General features: G+C 35.2%; 1 protein-coding gene and 1 pseudogene across 1 annotated transcript; both read left to right on the forward strand.

Annotated features, from left to right (window-relative positions):
• The first annotated feature begins 377 nt into the window (after positions 1-377).
• Positions 378-8,934, forward strand: LOC115453446 (annotated as a pseudogene).
• A 2,419-nt stretch (positions 8,935-11,353) lies between these two features.
• Positions 11,354-21,237, forward strand: LOC115453444 (xanthine dehydrogenase). Its single transcript, XM_030182136.2, is given in 18 exon segments — positions 11,354-11,505; positions 12,073-12,230; positions 12,478-12,638; positions 12,712-12,721; positions 12,723-13,095; positions 13,262-13,482; positions 13,758-13,860; positions 13,986-14,113; positions 14,629-14,916; positions 16,059-16,220; positions 16,689-16,817; positions 17,125-17,609; positions 17,818-18,001; positions 18,315-18,510; positions 19,124-19,890; positions 20,139-20,331; positions 20,540-20,653; positions 20,985-21,237. Coding segments are annotated over 18 exon segments (3,786 nt in total). The 5' UTR covers positions 11,354-11,462; the 3' UTR covers positions 21,056-21,237.
• The last annotated feature ends 2,504 nt before the right edge of the window (positions 21,238-23,741 follow it).

The raw sequence follows: 23,741 nt of genomic DNA on the forward strand, positions 1-23,741 counted from the left end.
TTCCGATCCTCAGTAATGTTATATTGGATTTTTGTGCTCATCATCTGCCCGAAGTCTGTAGTTACTCCCTATAAGCGGCAATAGGTTTGCCTTTTATTAAATGAGCCCTAACGAAACATTTTTGCCTACCCCCTTAAAAAAGAGCAAAAAGTCGCGATCTTATGTCATATGGCTATGTAAATAACAAATAGCGTGAACGTGTGCTGTATTTACCGATATTACAATAAATATAACTTCGTAATTGACGGGTAACACTACGCAATGAATGGTGGAACGAATTCAAATGTCACATAGGATTCGTTTCACCAATGTTTGTTAATTCAGCTGTATTTATATAAACAACGCGGGGTTAATTATTTTTTTTGTGTTTTTTCTAATTATTTGCAATGCTGTGTTTTGTAGTTAGTCAAACTACATCTTTCGTACTATGCAGTCATGGACCGCATTTGTTTCAAAGTAAATGGTGTGGAGAGATCAGGTAAGATAATTTAGTTTTAAAAATACTAGGTGATGCTAGTAGCTACGTCTGGCCGTCTTACTCTAGACAGTGTACCTAAAGTTCCTAAGTATCATGTGTTGCACCTCATGTATCACCTAGAGTAATTAATAAACAAGTATGCTTTAGTGGGATGCGAGGTGAGCTCGGACCTGACGCTGGTGGACTACCTGCGGGACTGGCTGGAGCTGCGCGGCACCAAGTACATGTGTCGCGAGGGCGGCTGCGGCGCCTGCATCGTCGCCGCCTCCACGTGTCCTGGAGGACCCGTACAGGCTGTCAACTCGGTATACTTTTATTACATACATACATACATAACATCACGCATTTATCCCCGAAGGGATATGCAGAGGCGCAACTAGGGCACCCACTTTTCGCCAAGTATGTTCCGTCCCATGATGTGATAGGGGGCGAGCCTATCGCCATATCGGGCACAAATTTCAGACTCCGGGCTGATACTGAGCAGAAAAACCCAAATATCACTTTGCCCGACCCGGGATTCGAACCCAGGACCTCAGAGCGCTATTGTACCGGACATGCAATACAACTACGCCACCGAGGCAGTCATACTTTTATTAAAGTTACTATAAAAATAATCAATTAGATTCAAAATGGGACAAGTCATACTTACCCAACAGTTTATAACTATATACTCCCGCTATAAGAAGCCTTTATTTTTTTCTATTTTTATACTCTTTAACTCCTTCATCAGGATTTGTTGACTTTTTCATTAAAATGTAATTTCACCATTATTAGTGCATGGTATCGGTGACGTCATGTCAGGGCTGGGAGATCACGACAATAGAAGAAGTTGGCAATAGAAAGAAAGGGTATCACGTTTTGCAGAAGACTTTAGCTGATTGCAACGGGAGCCAGTGTGGGTACTGTAACCCCGCATGGGTGATGGCTATGTACAGGTAACGTTATTCCTTTGGAATTTATTTATTATTATAAAGTTTCCTTCAACTACTAAGACTGTAGTTGACTGTTATAGTTGAACAATGCAGTATTAGTCAATCAAATACAACAAGAGTTTTAATCTAAATTTTTCATTTCGGTCTAGCCTTATGCAAAAGAAAGGAAATGACAATGTTGGAAATAGAACAGTCTTGCAGCAGCAACATTTGCCGATGTACAGGCTACAGACCTATAATAGAAGCGCTCAATAAATTTGCAATAGATGCTCCGAAAGATAAAAAAATTACTGATATTGAAGATTTGCACACTTGTAAGAAAACAGGAAACCAATGCTCTAAAATTTCTTGTAATGAAGAGGAATGGTGCATGGTATCAGCTGAGGATCTTAAAGAACCAAGCATTATAAAGATTCACTTATGTGACGGTAAATGTTGGTACAGAGTGTGTCAAGTAAATGATATCTTCACTATTCTTCATGCAAAGGGATATGAGTCGTACATGTTGGTGTGCGGAAATACAGCTAAAGGTACTTTGTATTTTATAATATTACTAATTCCTACTTTATTTACTACGATAACATTGATGTTTAGCACCCCCTAAGTCAAGGCTTTAGGCAACAATAACTGGTTATATCCAACCGGCTTTCTAAAAATATTTTACAAAACATATTCTGAATGTTGCTTATAATTCCAGGAGTTAGCCCAATATTCGAATATCCTCAAAATTTGATAGATATCAGTGGAGTTCATGAATTGAAGACTTATACATTAGATCAGAACCTGATTATTGGAGCAGGACTCACTTTATCGGAATTGAAAGATAAATTTGAAATGACTGCTAAAGAAGACTATTTCGAGTATCTTAAATCGTTTTGCGATCATCTCAAACTAATAGCACATATTCCTGTTCGTAATGTGAGTATAAATAAAAAAAAATGATAATCATGAATCAACTGCCTAGCGCCTGATCCAACGCCATACGCTGATGCTGAACTAAGGCAGTATCTGGTTAGACTGTTTATTTTATCCATAACAACAGAAGTTAGAAATGCTAACTTGAGCATAGCAAGAATATATTAATTTGTTGAAATAGTCCTACTAGTTTGAGTTGCTATTCTTAATAATTTTGTTTCTATCGTTTTCAGTTAGGTTCAGTAGGAGGTAATCTGATGATCAAGCATAGTCACAATGATTTTCCATCGGATTTATTCCTTTTGTTTGCAACTGTTGGAGCGCAGGTGACAATTTGTAAGTATTGTTGGGAATATCACTAATTTTATTGAAAATTTTATCAAGTCAATTGCAATCAAAGCTTTCAAAATCGTAAGAGAACTAAATTCGAGCCACCACTAAATTTATTACTGTGTTTAAATTAACTATGTAAATTATTTTAGTGTCATCGAAAGAAAAGAAAACTCTGACGATGAAACAGTTTTTGAAAGAAGATATGAAGGGGAAAGTCATATTAAATGTAATGTTGCCACCTTTAAATAACGATTGCCATGTTGTCACTTATAAGGTAGGTAAGGGAAATGTATTTAACGCATTTTTTTTTTGTGATACAGCAAGTGAGTAAAACGAATGTTGCGGTTTTTCCACATCAAGAAAAATATTTGTAGATGACACAGCATAATTATAGTTATTTCAGAAGTTATTTTTCTGACACCAAAATCATGATAATTTCTGTTGCCACGACCCAAGATGATAATTTGATTATGGGGTCAAGATTCAGGACCATGTGTGTGATTTTTGTGTGTTTAATTGATTTCATATTTTTAGATAATGGCTCGTTCGCAAAGCTCGCATGCAATAGTGAATGCTGGATTCATGTACAAATTAGATGGAGAAGGTAAGGTAAAGAAGTGCAGGATTATCTACGGCGGACTTTCACCAGCTTTCATCGAAGCCTCGTCAACTAAAACATATCTGATTGGAAAGAAGCTGTTTATCAATGAGACATTGCAACGTGCCCTAAAAATCTTGGAAAACGAGATAGTGGTGACGGAAAACCAACTTAATCTATCTGTAAAGTACAGGAAACAGCTGGCTTTAGGCTTGTTTTACAAAGTAAGTATTTACTTAAACTTACATGCTCTATCCTAAAGTAAAATAGGTAGTCTTAAAATGTTTCCAAATAGGAACATAGATACATTTTCCATTGTTTTATGGAAATTATGTATATTATGACAATAGCGTTTCAAAAAGCGTCAAAGTCATCATAGTTTTAATTTTCTTTTTATTGGGTAACTTGTTTTCATTTATTAATACGCATGATGTGACTATGATTGCAATTTTGCCAGATAGTTTAGCAGCTTTTGATGATATTTGTGTTAAATACTAACTGGACAAACCTTATATCTAACTATACTTCTTTCTACAACTTCAAGGATATAAGCCTGAAAACAAATTACAAAACTGAAACCTCTCATCCGTCTTCAATAAAACCAGCAGATATTTAATTCATCATAATATTATATTTGCTTTCAGAGTGTGCTTTCTTTATGCCCAATAAGCAAAATTGACCCTCGATACCGATCGGGTGCGACGAAGATTCACGAAACACGGCCTGTGTCACAAGCTCACCACGACTTCAATACAAATACTGAGTTGTGGCCTTTGAACCAGCCGATTCCTAAGGTCGAGGCATTGGTAAGTGAGAAGGCGGTAATGTTGCGCAAATTTAAATGATAGAGTTAAGTAACGTTGATGTTGCGTACTAGAATTTTTTAATATCGAAGCGGAGACATGAAAAGCAATGCACCTACTATTGAGTTTGAAAATATTATAAAATAAATACGTATTGTTCTAACCCGCAAACACGTGTGAAAAATAATGTTTCAGTCATTCTCAATTATGTTAACTGATGCTGGTAATTAAGCATGATTTTATAATTTTTTTTTTCTTCAATAAAAATAAGGTTAATTAATTTAATCTAGTGCCTTCAAAAATATATGTAATCATAATTTACAGGTCCAGTGTGCCGGCGAAGCGAAATATGTAGATGACATTCCGTGTATACCTGATGAAGTATATGCGGCGTTAGTTCTCAGCACCGTCGCTGTAGGTGATATTGTGGACATAGATGCAAAAGCTGCGTTGGTAAGTCAATCAAAATTAAACTTCAACCCACAAAACAACGCTTTTCAAACAATGTAAATTAATCTTTAGTAATCTCTAAAGCACAAGAAAATGAAACCCTGTAAATAGGTTTATCGGTTGATAAGTATATTTTTTATACCACTCAATACAGCGGCGAGAAATTCATTTGTCCGATGAAAAGTTTTACGACTGCCCATAACCTATGGCAACGTTATGAAATCAGAAATGTCAGGAAGCACTGCAACTTTATCACCTTGCGACATTAGATATGAACTTACAAAAATCAAAACAAATGGCCGTGTACTTAAGACATATCATTATAAAGTCGTGTTATGTAATAAAATAGTGCACAAAATACTTCTTCTATGAAAAAACCGCATCGAATATATTTCTTCCACAGGAAATACCAGGAGTAGTAGCGTTTTATTCCGCAAAAGACATCCCTGGACAGAACACCTTCACACCAACTAGTTTTATTCTATATGAGGCTGATGAGGAAATATTCTGCAGCGGAAGAGTCAAGTACTACAACCAACCAATTGGTATGATCGTAGCTGAAACCCGACCGATTGCAGAACGGGCTGCGAAACTAGTCCAGGCCACTTACAGAAATGTCAAAAAGCCAATCCTTGATATAAAAGACGCTAAAAAAGAACTCGAAAGGAACGCCTTGTTTTTATCAGTTAAAGCTACAGATAAAGGATCCGACGTAAAAAAAATGATCAAAGGAAATAACACAATATATGGCCAGTACCATAATATGATGGAGACATTAGTATGCGTCACCAAACCAACTGAGGAGGGGCTGGCTTTACATGTGACATCACAATGGATCGATGGTGTTCAGATGGCAGTATCAAGAGCCTTAAACATAAATTGCAACAAGTAAGTTCAAATACATCTATTTAGTTTTCAAGCTATGAATTCCTTTTGAGAGAGATCTATTTAGAATTATCATTATATAGTACATCCATATAATTTAGAAACTAATACATTTTGGTCAAAAATAAACTACACAATATTAATCATGATATTTATTCATAAGGTTAGACATTAACGGGCGACGTCTTGGGGGATCATTTGGATTCAAGATATCTCGAAGCATCCTTATTGCTGTTGCGAATAGTTTGGCCACACTAAAACTGAACAGACCATGCCGGTTAATACAATCGATGTCCACGAACATGAGGGCCTTAGGCAAGAGATTCCCAAGTTCAACAGAGTTTGAGGTAAGGATAATTTGTCTCGAAAATCTGTCTGCCAATTGAGCGGAAATCGTTAATGTTTATATATGTAAATAGTTTCAAGGTAACATCTTGGCCGTTCAATATAATCACGAGAACTGAATTTAAAATGTAAAATATGTGCCCTGTCCATTGTTTTTGTAAATATTTTATCATGTTATCACATATCACCGAATGCACATTACCCATTTATGGGAATACATTCTTCGCAAGTTAGGGTACACTGCGTTGTATACCCGTATACCTCTTCGCCATACTAGGCTCTAAACTCATTAGCAAACGTTTTCTCTCATCATTTCCTCCCTTATCCGAAGAACCTTTTTCCCTCCTACTCTCTCCTTTCTCCAACTTTCTCTTCCCATTTACTTTCTCAGATTGCTGCAGCTACTAAGACTCCTGTTTAATTTCAGCAGGGATACTGTAGCAGTCGGTAATAAAACAAAAATTTTGCACTATACATATAAGAATACTAAAATTCCTATGTTTCAGGTTGCAGTGAATAGTGCTGGAGAAATCCAATACATGGATTACTCTCTTTATGAGGACAATGGGCATATGTTCAACGAAAAACTTTCACTAGTTGTTATCGATTCATATAACAACTGCTATGACACCTCTAAATGGAACATCGAATGTTACGACACTCTCACTGATACTGCAAAAAATACGTGGTGTCGAGCCCCAGGTAATCATTCTTACTGCAAATTTTTTTTTTCTAGTAAAAAAAATATTGTTTTCCCACCACACCCGATGGTAAATGAAGTGGGGTCTGGATACTTCATCCACGTGCGTGAAAGTGTGAGCAATTTCTATAGGTAGTACTATATTATATAAATCGAAAGGTAAATGAAGTCTGCCAACCTGCATTAGGCTAGCGTGCTGGTCTAGTACCTAAGCGTTCTCAGTAGTATCAGAGGTTCGAGCTGAGCATGAAACAATATTAAAGTTACAGAGCTGTTATTATTATTACATAAATAGAAGATGTTAAAGGACAAACAGGATTTTTAATTGAGTAAAAATAGTGTATACATACTTATATAAGCTAAACGCTTTTTATTGACAACATTGACATTTATTGTAAGTATGTACTTACAATAATGTTATATTAAAATAATTATTGTTTGGTACAGGTACATTAGAAAATATAGCCATGACGGAACATATCATGGAACAAATATCCTACGAGATGTCAAAAGATCCGTTAGAAGTTAGATTAGCAAACTTGGATACAATAAAATACGGCGACTTAAAAGAAATGGCTATTACTCTGACTACAACTGCTGACTACAGTCAACGAAAATTGGCCGTCAAAGAATTTAATTCTCAAAACAGATGGAAGAAACGTGGTCTAGGAATAACAATGATGAGGTGGCCTCCCTTTGGATATCCATATTTTGACGTTAACCTCTCAGTATTCAAAGAAGACGGGACTGTGACCATCATGCACGGTGGTACTGATGTGGGCCAGGGACTGAATACTAAAGCCGTACAAATCTGCGCTTACATTCTCAAAATACCTATTGAAAAATACAAATAAAACCAACTAATACTAATTTTACACCAAATAGTTTCCTTACTGGTGCAAGCATTACCTCTCATAATATAGGCATTGGTGTGAGGAAATGCTGCGAAATACTGCTGGAAAGATTGAATCCAATCAAATCTATGTTGGATAATCCGACCTGGGAACAACTAATAAAATCTGCATTTGCTCAGCATATAGATTTACAAGTTCACGCATTCGTCAACATAGCTGATGTTGTTCAGTATAATATATTTGGCATGGCTATAGCAGAAACTGAAGTGGACGTGTTGACGGGAGAGATGGAGATTCGTAGAGTAGACATTCTGCAGGACGTGGGGCAAAGCATTAATCCTGAAATTGATATTGGTCAAGTAAGTGTGTAAGATTATTTTTAGAAAATTACTCACTTACTTGAATTTTTATTCGTCATCAACTCTTGAACATATTATGCAGCGAATACTGCTGTCTTATCTTACTACTCGGCAGGTTTCCTCTTTATGTTTTTTCTTCCCTAATAATAGTTTACAGTTTTGCCGACTGAGAAGTTAGTATAGATGACTAATTAGTAAAATACTATTACCGCAACTTAGTATTCTGTGGCTGGCATTTTGCAGGTGGAAGGTGCATTCATGATGGGCGTGGGATACTGGACTTGTGAGAATTTAGTTTACGATAAAAACACAGGAGAGTTGCTAACAGATCGCTCATGGCACTATCTGGTACCATTAGCAAGAGATATCCCGCAGGACTTCAGGGTGTCTTTCAGGAAGAATTCCTACAGTAGCAAACATATACTCGGTGCTAAAGGTAAAAAACTTAAGCTAGAGGTTTTTTTTTTCATAAACTCGTATGTCTGCCCCATCTTGACTGAAAATAAATTCATCTTCTCACTTAGACCATTTTATTTAGTCTACAAATGTGTACACATTATTGTACACATTATAGCATTGTAATAAAATGCTCTAGAAATTGTATAAGTAGTATCATATTTACAGGCACTGGAGAGCCGCCTTTATGTTTGGCGGTAGCGGTACCTTTCTCTATCAGGGCAGCAATCGCAGCAGCGCGAGAAGACTCCGGGATACCTACCACCAATTGGTTCCAAATCGGTACGTCATTTTGCAATTTTGCACTACATAACAAACACCAATAGTTATAAGTTTTGCTATTTGGTTGATATTAATTATTCAACAGTTAACTTTCTGTTAAAGCAAAATTTTATAACTATTTATGAAAGTGAAATATTGTCAATATTTTTCCGCAGCTTAGGTTGTGTATCTGAAACAACATTAATTAGTAGTCGACGTAGGAGTGAAAATTCAATATTACGAAGCAAAACACAATAATATTTTTTTTTCAGATGGGCCGTACACGGTTGAAAAAGTTTGTTTAGCTTCCAACAATAATATAAAGGATTTTAAGCTTTATTAAAATAAGCAAATTAGATATAATTGCACATTTTCACTTTTTAAAACTCGAATGTTTTCAATAGTATGATCTGAGGACTATAAAAAGATATTGGCTTTTCTTTGTATAAAAATATATGTCTGGACCATTGTTATTATACATTTGATTCAACATACTTTCAAATTATACATATGGAATGACGTTGAATGTCTAATAAATACAAATTGATATTGTGACTTGTGTATACTCTGTATATTTTATTTAATTCTCTTTTTATATTACAAAGAATTATCTATTCTAATCCTTTTGCGTTCGATTTCGTATAGCTACGGAATCATCCTATTTTAATTTTCCTTTAAACTTGGGAGATGCAAGATAGAACTCCTCAAACTAAATTGCATTTTGATGATTATTTTTGTGTTGGGTTTAATATAGCTTCAAGATACTAACCGTATTATAAATATCTTTGTTCCACTTTGAATTTTGAAGATGTGGAAGGGAATTCTTCATGTAAAATTGGATGAGAATTTTTCTTTTTGTATTGTGTTGAATTAAATTTAGTTCTATAACTAACAAAAAAGCAATAATAAAAACTTTTTAACAAGTAAAGATTGAAATTAAACTAATTTTCCGGATTCTATCGAGGTTTTTTTGTATTTTATTTTTCTCCCGACGTTTCGAAGACTTTGCAGCCTTCATGGTCACGGGGGGACTGAGAACGTCGGGAGCAAAAAAAAAAATACAAAAAAACCGCGAAAGAATCCGGAAAATTAGTTTAATTTCAATGTCTAACATTCGCGTAAACATAAGAAATCATTATCAAGTAAAGATCTTAAAATACTAGTGGCGAAGGGTCCATATAATCCGATTCCTGTCGGCTTCCCTTTCGTAATTTATATGTAATTACCATTAGAACGACTTGCAGAGCGCATTTACACATATCAGCACATATAATATGTTGTGTAGGGTTTCCTTTTGGAAAAATTAGTTTTTCTACTCTGCCAATACCACTGTAATCCAAAATCATTAAAACAAGCAATGTAATCTTCTTTACAATTCGTTTTTTATGTTTATATGCACATTAAATATTTTTATGGAATCGGTGCCTAATTATATTGCTAGATAAGCTAAGTAAAAACACGAATAAATTTAAAATAGGATCAGAGTATTGCAGAAATATGATCTTTTTTTTTTACAATTTTAATACATTTGGAATAGCTCCTAATAATACGATTAGCACGCCGATATGATGAAGAGAGATCTTGGAATAATAATAATAATAATAATATCAGCCCTGTATTATATACTTGCCCACTGCTGAGCACGGGCCTCCTCTACTACTGAGAGGGATTAGGCCTTAGTCCGCCACGCTGGCCTAGTGCGGATTGGTAGACTTCACACACCTTCGAAATTCCTATAGAGAACTTCTCAGATGTGCAGGTTTCCTCACGATGTTTTCCTTCACCGGATGATCTTGGAATAAAATACCAATAGTTATTTTGTAACTTAAAAGTTTTTTCATAAGGACATGGCAATGCGACGGCACTGCACCTGATGGTAAATGCGTTAGAGTCAAATAGAAAGTAAACTGATGAGAGATGATTACCCCTCGGCAGACGCCACAATTATGCCGGCCTTTTGGAACCGGATATACAGGCTGATCCTGGAAGGCGAAAACTTACGTAAGCCACTAGCACCTTGTGTACAGTGGTCGCTCTCTTGGCGTATATTAAAAATATACTGCCACCAGCAAAAAAGTTTCCTAACTATTATCTTTATATTATTACACTGTCATTTTATAAACACAGCTTTATTTAATATTGTGCGCACGCACTTGCGTAAATAAATGTGACAAAGACGCCAATTAATTACCAAAACATAAAGTTTTAAGTAGGTTAAGTATATATTTATTGTAATAATTAACTACTACTAGGTATATTATAAAAACGATGTTTAAGTTGACAATATTATTATAGTTAGTGTAAATATACGGTTGGAAATTGCTCACATAACCGCATTACAAACTTAGAAATATCGTGTCATCAGTTGAGCGGCGAATTTTTATGTCATAGAACTAAGTATAAGGCGAGCAAGCCATTCGCCTGATAAACATCATATTGTATCACGACTGTCTAAGTAGATCCAGCATTCCGAAATTCAAACACGTTGATATAAATGGTTTCAAACAAGCCGGCATAATTGTGTCGACTGGCAAGGGATCTATCGTGGCGGCATAAAAAAATGTTATTGTTGGCAGTATTTATTTAATAAACCACACACTAACCATACAGTATCAACTATGAACCCCTAAGAATATTAACTTAACTATTTTTGTTTTTATTAATCCCGTGGGTAAATTTCCCTATGGGATTCCTATGCCAAAGGCAAATTTATAATAACGTTACTGATGTCAAAGACTAGAATTTTTATTATTGCATTACTAGTTTTATATCGCGGCTTCGCCCGCATGAAAGACTTTTTCCAGAATAAATCCCACTATATTATATTTTCCCGTGATGAAGAGTAGTTGTATCCTTCTCTGGGATACAAACTATTTTAATTTTGTTTTTGTGTTTATCTCGTAAAGATAGACGCGGTATGGGACTTTGTTTTTTATTATGTACTATCAATTATTTGAAAATACATTAAATCGTCACCCAGTCGCAGGTCGCAGCAGTTACCATCGCAATAAGCGTACGTGTGTTTCCCAATTATTTTGGGAACTTCTTTATTATGGCATAGTCAGTAAGTATCCATTTTCCCACTATTCAGTAATGGACCGTATTTACTTTAGAGTGAATGGTGTTGAGAGATCGGGTAAGTTGATTATTTTCTCGCTACGAGTATGATTAATTATTTTATATTCAGGGAACAGTTATTAAATTAAAATTATGATTAATAGTAATAAGTCTTGTCAATTTTGATACAAAAGTAATTATGAAGATGTGAGTGGGTGAAAAAATAATTCACAAATTATAATTTGCGGAGAGAACAGGCGTAGAGTCACAGGAAGCATATTATTGCCATTCAATGCCAAATCGATTCAGATCTGAAATAAGATATAAAAAAACTTTTAAAAAAAATTTTTTTTTTTTTGAGCTAGTTCAAATAATTCTAGTAGGTACCATATTTCTCTAGGACATATGATGTACTTAAATCTGCTATTGTGTACGTGTGTGATATCAATTCTACATTTTATTTATGCTCCACTTATTAATTTTACAGCTGTAATTATGATTTCAAGATAGTCAAAAAAAACGATCGTTAAATTTTATTTACAAAAATATATACTAAAGTCATAAATAAGTGATTAAAACCCGACCCAAAAATCTTTTAAAAATAAAATATCTTTGCTCTTCGTCTTCATTGAATTGTACTCTTTAGTGGGATGCGAGGTGAGCTCGGACCTGACGCTGGTGGACTACCTGCGGGACTGGCTGGAGCTGCGCGGCACCAAGTACATGTGTCGCGAAGGCGGCTGCGGCGCCTGCATCGTCGCCGCCTCCAAGTGCCCCGGCGCTCCTGTACAAGCTGTCAACTCGGTATGCTTTAATTATAGTAGTCGAGAGCTATAATTGAGTTTCTTGGTGCTACTTGTCAGATCCAAGGCATTATGTATTATTCGGTGCACTGAATTAATTTCGTGAAGTCTTCTCTGGAAAAAATATATTTTGCTTTGATAGGAGCCGTTAAATACGTGACGTTTCAACATATAACAAGTATAATAAGTAAAAAGTGTTATGTAATTGCGTACAAGGTTAATGTACTTCATTTGATTTCAACCATCAGTGCATGGTATCGGTGACGTCGTGCCAGGGCTGGGAGATCACGACAATAGAAGAAGTTGGCAACAGGAAGAAAGGGTATCACGAGTTGCAGAAGACTTTAGCCGATAGCAATGGGAGCCAGTGTGGGTACTGCAGTCCCGCATGGGTGATGGCCATGTACAGGTAATTAGTTGTACCTTATAATAACCAATTAAAACTTAGAAACTCTAACTCAATTTTTTTACAAAAATTGTAGCCTCATCCAAAAAAAAGAAAGACATGACAATGTTGGAAATAGAACAGTCTTTCGGTAGCAATGTCTGTCGATGCACAGGCTACAGACCTATACTAGAAGCGTTCAAGAAATTTGCAATAGATGCTACGAAAGATAAACAAATTACTGATATCGAAGATTTGCAAATATGTAAGAAAACTGGACAGAATTGTTCCAAAGCTCCCTGTAATGAAGAAGAGTGGTGCATGATATCAGCTGATGACTTAAAAGCACCACGCATTTTAAAGATTAAACTGAAGGATGGTAAAAATTGGTACAGAGTGTGTCAAGTAAATGATATTTTCACTATTCTGAATGAAAAGGGATACGAATCCTACATGCTCGTATTTGGAAATACGGCTAAAGGTATGTTAAATTTCACGAACAGAAACCCTTCACCTGTTCTTCCAGCAATCAATGACAGCTTGTCTCGTTTTATATGTATGATATTCTCGAAGACTGAAACACCTGCACTTAATAATCTCTTTCTATAAAGCCAACAACGCATTGATATATTGTATTCCACTTTCAGGAGCATACCCAATATTCGAATATCCTCGACATTTGATAGACATCAGCGCGATTGAAGAATTAAAAACTTATAGAATAGATCAAAACTTGATCATCGGAGCTGGACTGACTCTGACTGAATTGAGAGATAAATTTGACATTACTTCCAAAGAAGACTATTTCGGATATCTAAAAACATTAAGCGAGCATCTCAAATTAGTAGCTCATATTCCTGTCAGAAATGTAAGTCTAATATTTTTTGCGGTATGTCATTACTTTTGAAATGTTATTATCTAGTCGACTTTGCGACTTATGTATTCTGTATCACTCCATTATTATAGGTAGAAACCATCACAAAATAAAATAAAAGGTGTTTACTATAAGAAGCAAAAAATGGTTTCAATTCAACTTAACGTGTATAATCGATTTGAAAACTTTTGATTTTGCTAACTCATTTTTTCCACGCTGTATTCATAAGCAGTTTACACTTACTAATCATATTTTATTCATTTTTTTAGTTAGGTTCAGTCGGGGGTAATCTTATGATAAAGCACGCACATAACGAATTTTCCTCGGATTTGTTCCTTTTGTGTACAACTGTTGGTGCACAAATTGTTATATGTAAGTAATAGTTGTAATAATCTCACATATTACAGCATGTTAATTAAAATTTTCTTTATAACGTCTTGGTATATAATATATATTGTCCTACCGCTGATATAAAGCATTAAACTTAAAATTTCTAGTGACATCGAGAGGGGAGAAGAAAACTCTGAAGATGAAACAGTTTTTAAAAGAAGATATGAAAGGGAAGGTCATATTGCAAGTGATGTTGCCGCCGTTAAGCAGTGATTACCATATTGTCACTTATAAGGTTCTTGAACTATGTTTAATAACATGTGTGGTGCAGTTTGTGTCTAAACAATTGTAGTGGATTCTAAAGGCGTGTTTCAAAAGTTTCATATAATTTTTATTTGATAACTATTGAATTATATTATATATTAATTTGAATTATATATTCATTACCATTAATGTAGAAACATAGATTAGACTGTTATTTTAAGTCGGCTAATACCTACATTAATGTGACTAGTGGGAAGCATTTTGTCCGAAGTTGTGACACAGGCCATTTCTTTATTTATATAATGTAACACACTAGATTAAGTACTCATTTTGAGTTCTGAACTATTTTTGGACTATGCGTTTCATCCACTCCATGGGATTAGCGGAAACTCCAAAACCCTTAGCTCCACCGATCTCAATTATCTTTTTTAAAAATCTTCAATCATTTGATGCTGTCGCCTTTTACAGCTACAGCTGTAAAGGTCAGTTTTCTGATTCAATCATTATGACCATATTACAATGCTATCCCTGTCTTAAAAATTGCAGGTGATGCCTCGTGCACAAAGTGCACACGCAATAGTAAACGCTGGATTTATGTACAAACTAGATGGAGGGGGTATAGTAAAGCAGTGCAGGATTGTCTACGGCGGATTGTCATCAGTTTTCATCACAGCCTCGAAAACTAAATCTTATCTAATTGGAAAGAATCTTTTCACCAATGAAACGTTGCAAGGTGCTTTGAATATTTTGGAAAACGAGTTAGTGGTAACGAATAATCCGCCAGAACCATCTGTGGATTACAGAAAACAGCTGGCTTTAGGCTTGTTCTATAAAGTAAGTATTTATATATGAAGTCTATATGTTTATGCTCCACGGAGTGGTATTCAAATTTAATGAGGACAATATAATTAATGCCAAAATCCTATATATTTTATTACATAAATAGTAATTCAACATTGCTTAGAGATTCAAAAGACTTAATGAGTTTAGCTGCTTCACTCACTTAAAATCTGTGAAACGGTTAATCTATACTATTATATAAAGCTGAAGAGTTTGTTTGTTTGTTGGTTTGTTTGTTTGTTTGAACGCGCTAATCTCAGAAACTACCGGTCCAAACTGAAAAATTCTTTTTGCGTTGGATAGCCCTTTGTTCGTGGAGTGCTATAGGCTATATATCATCACGCTATACCCAATAGGAGCGGAGCAGTAATGGCTAATCTCAGGAACTACCGGTCCAAACTGAAAAATTCTTTTTGCGTTGGATAGCCCTTTGTTTGTGGAGTGCTATAGGCTATATATCATCACGCTATACCTAATAGGAGCGGAGCAGTAATGGCTAATCTCAGGAACTATCAGTTTGAACTGAAAAAATATTTTTGTGTTGGATAGCCCTTTGTTCGTGGAGTGCTATAGGCTATGTATCATCACACTATACCCAATTGGAGCGGAGCAGTAATTGCTAAACTCAGGAACTACCGATTCGAACTGAAAAAATATTTTTGTGTTGAATAGCCCTTTGCTTGTGGAGTGCTTTAAGTTATATATCATCACGCTATGACCAATAGGAGCGGAGCAGTAATGAAACATGTTGCAAAAACGGGGACAATTTATAAGTTTTGAGGTTGCGTGCGCTGGGTAAACGGTTAAAGTTATGCAACAATGATGTACGACGGGATTGTTCCTCTTAAAAAGTTCTAAAAAATATATTATAAAACAAAGTCCCCCGCTGCATCTGTCTGAACGTGTTAAACTCAAAAACTACCCAACGTATTAAAATGAAATTTGTTATGGAGACAGTTTGAGACCCTGGGAAGAACATAGGCTCCCGGGAAACTAGTACTTTTATAACGGAAAACTTTAGCCTGAAAATCTTTACAACGCGGGCGGAGCCGCGGGCAAAAGCTAGTTAATTAATAATATGCTGATCCATAATCACTCATATCAGTTACAACATATGAATTGATTTTTATTTCTAGAGTGTTCTATCTCTATGCCCAACAAACATACTCGGATCTCAGTACCGATCCGGGGCGACCAAGATTCATGAAACACGACCGGTGTCAGAATCTCGGCAAATGTTTGATACCAATACCGAGTTGTGGCCTTTGAACCAACCGATACCTAAGGTCGATGCATTGGTAAGTAGAAAACAACTGGCTTACCCTCAAAATATGGGACCTAAAATAGCTGTTTAAATGTAGATTTCTAAGACCTCTGCCTACTTGAGTTGGTATGTATGCACTTAAGTAAAATTGTAGTAACTTTGCATAAAATAAATCTGATATTGGACTTTTGACAATATTCAGTCCCAAACAAAGAGTATCGTTTCACATTGACGTTGAATATGAAATATTGGCTGATTTCGATATTTTTTCCAATTCAATTGAAAGGGCACACAATACTTAGGCCAAGCTTCTGACACACTTATAGGACGAACAAACTTACTTCTGTTTGCAGATACACATTAAGATACTGAATTATATGCAATAATAAATACAAAATATGTTAAAAAAAATCTAGTTAAAAATAATATACTTTGTATATTTTTGAAATAATATTATTATTGCATTTTTGCAAGTGGGCTTTATAGTAATTATAATTCACAGGTACAATGTGCTGGGGAAGCAAAGTATGTAGAAGATATTCCAACCGTACCTGATGAAGTACACGCAGCGTTAGTTCTCAGCACCGTCGCTGTAGGAGATATTGTGGACATAGATGCAAGTGCCGCTCTAGTAAGTGATCCAATACTGTGATATTACCTTTATGTAGCTTTAAGATAAGTTTTCAGATTGATGTTCTGCTTTTAGTGGTCAATTTAAAATCGACTTATATGTAGAAGATTGGGAATAAAATATTAAAATTGCATGGTATGGCTTATAATTATTATGATAAAGAAAAAAACATGATCTTCTATAAATAAAATAATTTATTTATCGCCTCGTGTAAGAATGATAAATAAGAGTGTCTTAAGAAAATATACTTCTATATCATAAAAACTGATCTAATAGAAATAAAGTTTTGTAACTTTAATTTTTTTAGGAAATTCCAGGAGTAATTGCATTCTACTCTGCAAAAGATATACCTGGACAGAACACATTCACGCCAACTGGTTTTATACTGTATTTGGCTGATGAGGAAATATTTTGCAGCGGAAAAGTCAAATATTACAACCAACCAATTGGCATGATCGTAGCTGAAACCCGACCAATTGCAGAACGTGCTGCCAAACTAGTCCAGGCTACTTATAGGAATGTCAAAAAGCCAGTTCTTAATATAAAAGACGCTAAAAAAGAATCTAAAAGAAATACCTCATATTTGTCCCTTAAAGCTGCAACTAAAGGGTTCGATGTAAAGAAAGTAATCAAAGGAGAAAATGCCATTTACGGACAATACCATTACATGATGGAAACGCTGGTAAGCGTAACGACACCGACAGAGGAAGGACTGGCTCTGTACCTGACAACGCATTGGATCGATGGCGCTCAGATGGTTTTATCAAGAGCATTGAACTTGAAATGCAACAAGTAAGTTTGGTCACTCATATTCCTTTAGTTTCAAAGTCATCAGTATATTAAGTAATACAAAATTAAACTGCAAGTTGTGTGTGTGTTGTGTCCTACTTGTATAGGATCTGCTAAATACGTGAAAGTCTTTGAATGTGACGAGATATTAGAGATCTTTACTCCAAAGGTACAAAGTTACAAGTTCTTTATGATGATGTTTATTCATAAGGATAGATATTCACGTGCGGCGTCTAGGAGGATCATTTGGCATCAAAATATCTCGAAGCATCCTCATTGCTGTAGCGAGCAGCTTGGCGACGTTAAAGCTAAATAAACCTTGTCGGCTAATACAACCTATGACTAGCAATATGAGGGCTCTAGGCAAGAGATTCCCATGCTCTACAGACTTCCAGGTAAGAGGAAATAATTTAGTACCTTCTGGTTCAGTATAAGTTGAACTTGAATTATTAATATAATAATGTGAATGTGTACAACGCAAATGATACTGCCTACATAAGCAATTTACAAACGGCAATAAATGTAACTTAATATTTCTAAGAAATAACAAGATTCTGAATGCGCAATGCTGACTTTATCGTTTCGAATTTTTCTCCTGTCAATCAAAGACTGGCAACGTACCACTATTCTACCAGCATTATAACGCGTCCTATCCGGTAGCTAACAGGTGGACAGAAACCTGCTATAAAAAAACCCATTATGTCTTAGGTTGCAGTGAATAGTGCTGGAGTTATCCAATACATGGATTACTTCCTCTATGAAGACAATGGGCATATAATCAACGAGAAACTTTCAATACTTGGTGTCGAAGCGTATAACAACTGCTACGACAGCTCAAAGTGGAACGTCGATTGTTACGATACTATCACCGATACTGCGAAAACCACGTGGTGCAGAGCCCCAGGTAATAAAAACTTGACTATAATAATATTATTAATACAAAAAGGAAAAAAATTACCCCTTTTAAGGCTATTACACGAACGGAGGAGTATGAGATTTGACATAATTAAAGTTCTTACAAAGGAGTGAAAAAAAAAGATGTATACATGTATTACAAATACAATAAATTCGACGGTCAAATTTCGACCACTAGAGGTCCATTAGTTTATTTAACATACGCACAGCTCAAGAATGATAATTATGAATTCATATCTCTGATTACTATAGTGATAGTAGTAGTATACTAGCTATAATACCAATAAATCTTGTTTAATAAAAGCTACAATTTTAACTACTATACCACAACAAATAATTCTTAATTCTGTATATACATAGTACACTTATGATCTGCTTGTTAAAAGAAAGTGTCTATGCTAAAAAACTAGACTTCTCGGTTCGATAAATTAATTTATGTTATAGGCTGGTTAAAAAGGAAATTAATACATTATAACTTTCAAAATGTGTAACAACACGTTTATATTAAGCACGTGCAAAGCAAACGATACGTAATTAATTATTGATGAAACGAAGACTATTAATATAATGTTAATTTATATTCGAGTTATTGTTGCCTACAGGTACACTAGAAAATATTGCAATGATCGAACAGGTCATGGAACAAATTTCTTACGAGATGGACATAGATCCGTTGGAAGTTAGATTAGCAAATTTGGACATAATAAGATACAGCGAGTTAAAAGAAATGACTACAACTCTGACCGCGACTGCTGACTATGCTCAACGAAAATTAGCCGTCAAAGAATTCAATGCTCAAAACAGATGGAAGAAACGTGGTATAGGAATAACTATGATGAAGTGGACTTCTTTAGGATTTCCATACTTCGACGTTACTGTTTCAGTTTTCCATGAGGATGGAAGTGTGGCAATCATTCATGGTGGTATAGATATGGGCCAAGGTGTGAATACTAAAGCTGTGCAAATTTGTGCCTACATACTCAAAATTCCCATAGAAAAAATACAAATAAAGGCAACTAATTCTAACTTCACGCCAAACAACATGATATCTGGTGGTAGTCTCACTTCTCAAAATATTGCGATTGGTGTCAAAAAGTGTTGTGAAGAACTGTTACTGAGATTGACTCCAATCAAAATTGCGTTGGTCAATCCGACCTGGGAAGAACTAATAGCAACTGCATTTGCCGCGAATATAAATTTACAAGTTCACTCATTCGTTAACATAACTGATATTGTTCTGTATAATATATTCGGCATGGCTATAGCAGAAACTGAAGTGGACGTGTTGACGGGAGAGATGGAGATCCGCAGAGTAGACATACTGCAGGACGTGGGACAGAGCGTTAGTCCTGAGATTGATATCGGCCAAGTAAGTTCATCATAAAATTACTTTTAGAAAAGTATTGTGTCAAGTAATTTCCTTGGAGCATTTTCGTTGGGAATTAGTTCTTGAACATCTAATGCTGTGAACGCTACTGTCTAATTATATTTACACTACTCTGCAGGTTTCGACGTGATGTTTTTTCACACCGTAATAATATTGCTTAGTGATGTTCTCTACTATTTTTTTAAAATACTGTACCCGACATTTAGTATTTCGTGGCTGGTATTTTGCAGGTGGAAGGTGCTTTTATGATGGGCGTGGGATATTGGACCTGTGAGAATTTGGTTTACGATAAAAACTCAGGAGAATTACTGACAGATCGCTCCTGGAACTATTCCGTACCATTAGCAAGAGATATCCCGCAGGACTTTAGGGTGTCCTTCAGGAAGAATTCCTACAGTAACAAACAAATACTCGGTTCTAAAGGTTATCATATTTGTTTTAAATTAATTTGTAATTATTGCCAGTAACTTTAAGCTGGAGTTCTTTTTTTTCATAAACTCGTATGTTTTATCGTATCTTGGCTGAACCTAAATTCCTCCTCCCACTTGGACGATTTTTTTCGCTACAAATGTGTAATTCATATTATTATTACAATCCTCCAAAAATCATGTAAGTAGTATTATAATTACAGGCACTGGCGAACCGCCTATATGTTTGGCGGTAGTGGTACCCTTCTCGATCAGGGCAGCAATCGCAGCGGCGCGAGAAGACTCCGGGATACCTACCACCAACTGGTTCCAAATCGGTACGTCATTCTGCTGTTTTGTGCTTACTGCTATAAAATGTAATACATTGGTGGCCACGAAGTCGACTAGATCCGTTCCAGTTAGGATCCAGAACAGCTTAATAAACACGGAAAGTCATTAAAATGAGCGATTTGATTGATATTAACTATTGAACTGTCGACTAGGTAAATTTTTGTTGATGCAAAGTTCGCAGCTACTTTATTAAACTGAAATATTGTGGATTTTTCCGCACCTTGACTCGCGAGTCTGAAGCAATAATCGGCAATGTAAGCGTACGAGTGGAATTAAATGTTATAAAGAAAGCATAAAATTATTATAATTTTGTTTCAGATGGGCCCTACACTGTCGAAAAAAATTGTTTAGCATGCAACAACAAAATAAAGGATTTTAAGCTTTATTGAAATAAGGAAGTTTGTTATAATTGCGCATTTTACTTTTAGAATTAGAATTTTTGGTTCAAGATTATAAAAAAAATCTTTTATATAGTATATTGGCTTATGTCTAAATAAATTTCCGGAGCATCGACATATATTTTAATAATCATTCATCATAATTTCAAATTTGATATATAAAATGTTGTTGAAGGTCTAGTAAATAAAAAATGTTTTTGGTGACTCTTATGTGTACTCCTTATATTATTTCTTTCTTTTCTTTTAACTAACCAATCAACCTTATAAATTTAATCAAAGCAATGAAATAGTTGAAAATAAATTGCTATGATACTTTGTTAGGCGTAGCTTAAATACACGGTCAAATAGATGTAGCAATAATTGCTAACAAACTAAATCAGGCATTTGATATTTTTTCTTTGTTTTTATGAGAATTAGATGTTGCCTTGCTTACGGCATACAAGTCATTCGCCGGTTTGGTAACCGCAGCAGCTCGGATGGAGAGTCGGGGAAGAATGAAAACTTCTTAGATTGGCCAGGGAGAAAAAGGCGCGATAATGTGTTTTACCCCGCGAAAAAAGAAACAGAGGGAAAAGAAGGGCAAATATTCTCGCCGTGTTCTGCAACTAATAGATACGCATACACCACTGTATGCCTTAGCCCGCGACGAATGTCCTTCCATACATTGGCGTGCATTCGGTGTTAAAACTGAGCGCACAAGAATTGCCACGGAGCGAACCTCTTACATTAAGCCATGTATTCACGAGATAATTTATACTCAACTACTATTTAACAATTGTATTCCGCGATCAGTCGGTATATCGGAGGATAGGACGGTATAATTCATGCGACCGACAAGTGTTGCAAATTCTCTCAAAATAAAGTGAAATGGAACAATTTATTATAATTAAAATGTTATACATTGTTTGAATTATGAAATTAATGGCAATTTTTAATCTACCAACAATCAAAAGATAATTATCACAAGTTTCCTCGATGGTCTTCAACACTTACACACACATCTCGCATTTATCCCCGAAGGGGTATGCAGAGATGTAATGAAGGCACGCACTTTTCGCCAAGTGTGTTCTATCCCATTATGTGTTAAGAGGCGAACCTATAGCCGTATTGGGCACAATTTTCAGACTTCGGGCTTATACTGAGCAGAAAAACCCAAATATCACTTGGCCCGACTCGGGGTTCGAACCCAGAACCTAAGAGCGCTGCCGTACCGCACATACAAGGCATCACTTGTACACCTTAAATAAAATACATAATAAAATCATTTTGTAACACCCAAAAACATTAACTTATTATCAAATATTATACTGCTGGGTCGCGCACGCGCACTTAAGTAAATAAAAATGCGTAAGAGGCCGTTAAATTAGTACCTAAAATAGAAAGTTTTAAGTATGTCATAACTCATTTATGTATATCATCGCAATCATTAACTAGTACTATATACATTATAAGAATAATGAAGTTTACAATATTATTGTGGTTAATGTAAACATACGGTCGAAAATCGCTCACATAACCGCATTACAAACTAGAAATATCGTGTCAGCGGTTGAGCCGCGGTTTTTATATCATACAACTAGGTATAAGGCGAGCAAGCCATTCGCTTGATAAGCATAAGGTGTCACGACTGAGAGACTAGCTCCACCATCCCGAACTTCAAACGATTCACGGTTCCAAATCGCCGGCGTAATTATGTCGACTGGCAAAGGATAAATAACTTCGTCATTTAACACTAACAATATTCCACTCACCTTATCAACATGTGCAGTAGGGGTCACTTTACCGTGGCAGTCAAAAAGGGTTTTTATTGTTTATGAGTTTTATATTTTTGTTACTAGTGGCAGTATTTATTTAATATAATACAGACAATGTACAATAGTGACGAAAGGTCTATATAACCCGGTATCTGCCGACTTCTCGTTATGTAGAATGTAATTAAAGTTAGAACGATTTGCAGAACACATTTATACATATAGAGTAACTGTATGTTGTGTGTGGTTCCCTTGAGCAGAATGTCACCTTACGACAATTTGAATTCTTAAAATTTAATAAATATATCTTTATCAATCCCCTAGATAATCTCCCCTAGAAGATTTCAAGGTCAAAGGCGAGCTAATAACAATGTTATCAATGTCGAAGACTAGAATTGTTATTATTATATTATACTATCAAGAATTTAAATTTGATATACGAAATCTTATTGTTGATATATATAATATATTATAATGATAGAATAGTGAAATGAAAATAAAAATTGCAATGAAATGTAACACTTAGAAACAATATTTCAACGATTAACGTTGAGTATTATTTATAAATGGTTTAATCATTACAGTTATATTAATATTAGGCCTTGTAAAAAATCATGTGTAGTAGTATCTTTGAACCCTAAAAATATGATTTATTTTTAATTATTTACGTATTTAATTAAAAAAAAAAACATTACAAAATATACTGAATAACAAATCTGGTAAAACGCTTGCTCCGAAATATGGCATCGATTCAGTGATATGACGTCACATGTCTGTAAACACTAAGCATATTGGAGCGATGACAATAGATGTTTACAAACCATGTGACGTCATTGTAAATTTCCCCAGACACATCGATTTACGATCATTTGGTTCCAGCTTAAAATAACTATACTTAATTTTAGGGTGTTTGTTAAAAGTATTCA

This window comes from Manduca sexta, unplaced genomic scaffold (assembly GCF_014839805.1).
Source record: "Manduca sexta isolate Smith_Timp_Sample1 unplaced genomic scaffold, JHU_Msex_v1.0 HiC_scaffold_28, whole genome shotgun sequence".
Classification (NCBI taxonomy): Eukaryota; Metazoa; Arthropoda; class Insecta; order Lepidoptera; family Sphingidae; genus Manduca; species Manduca sexta.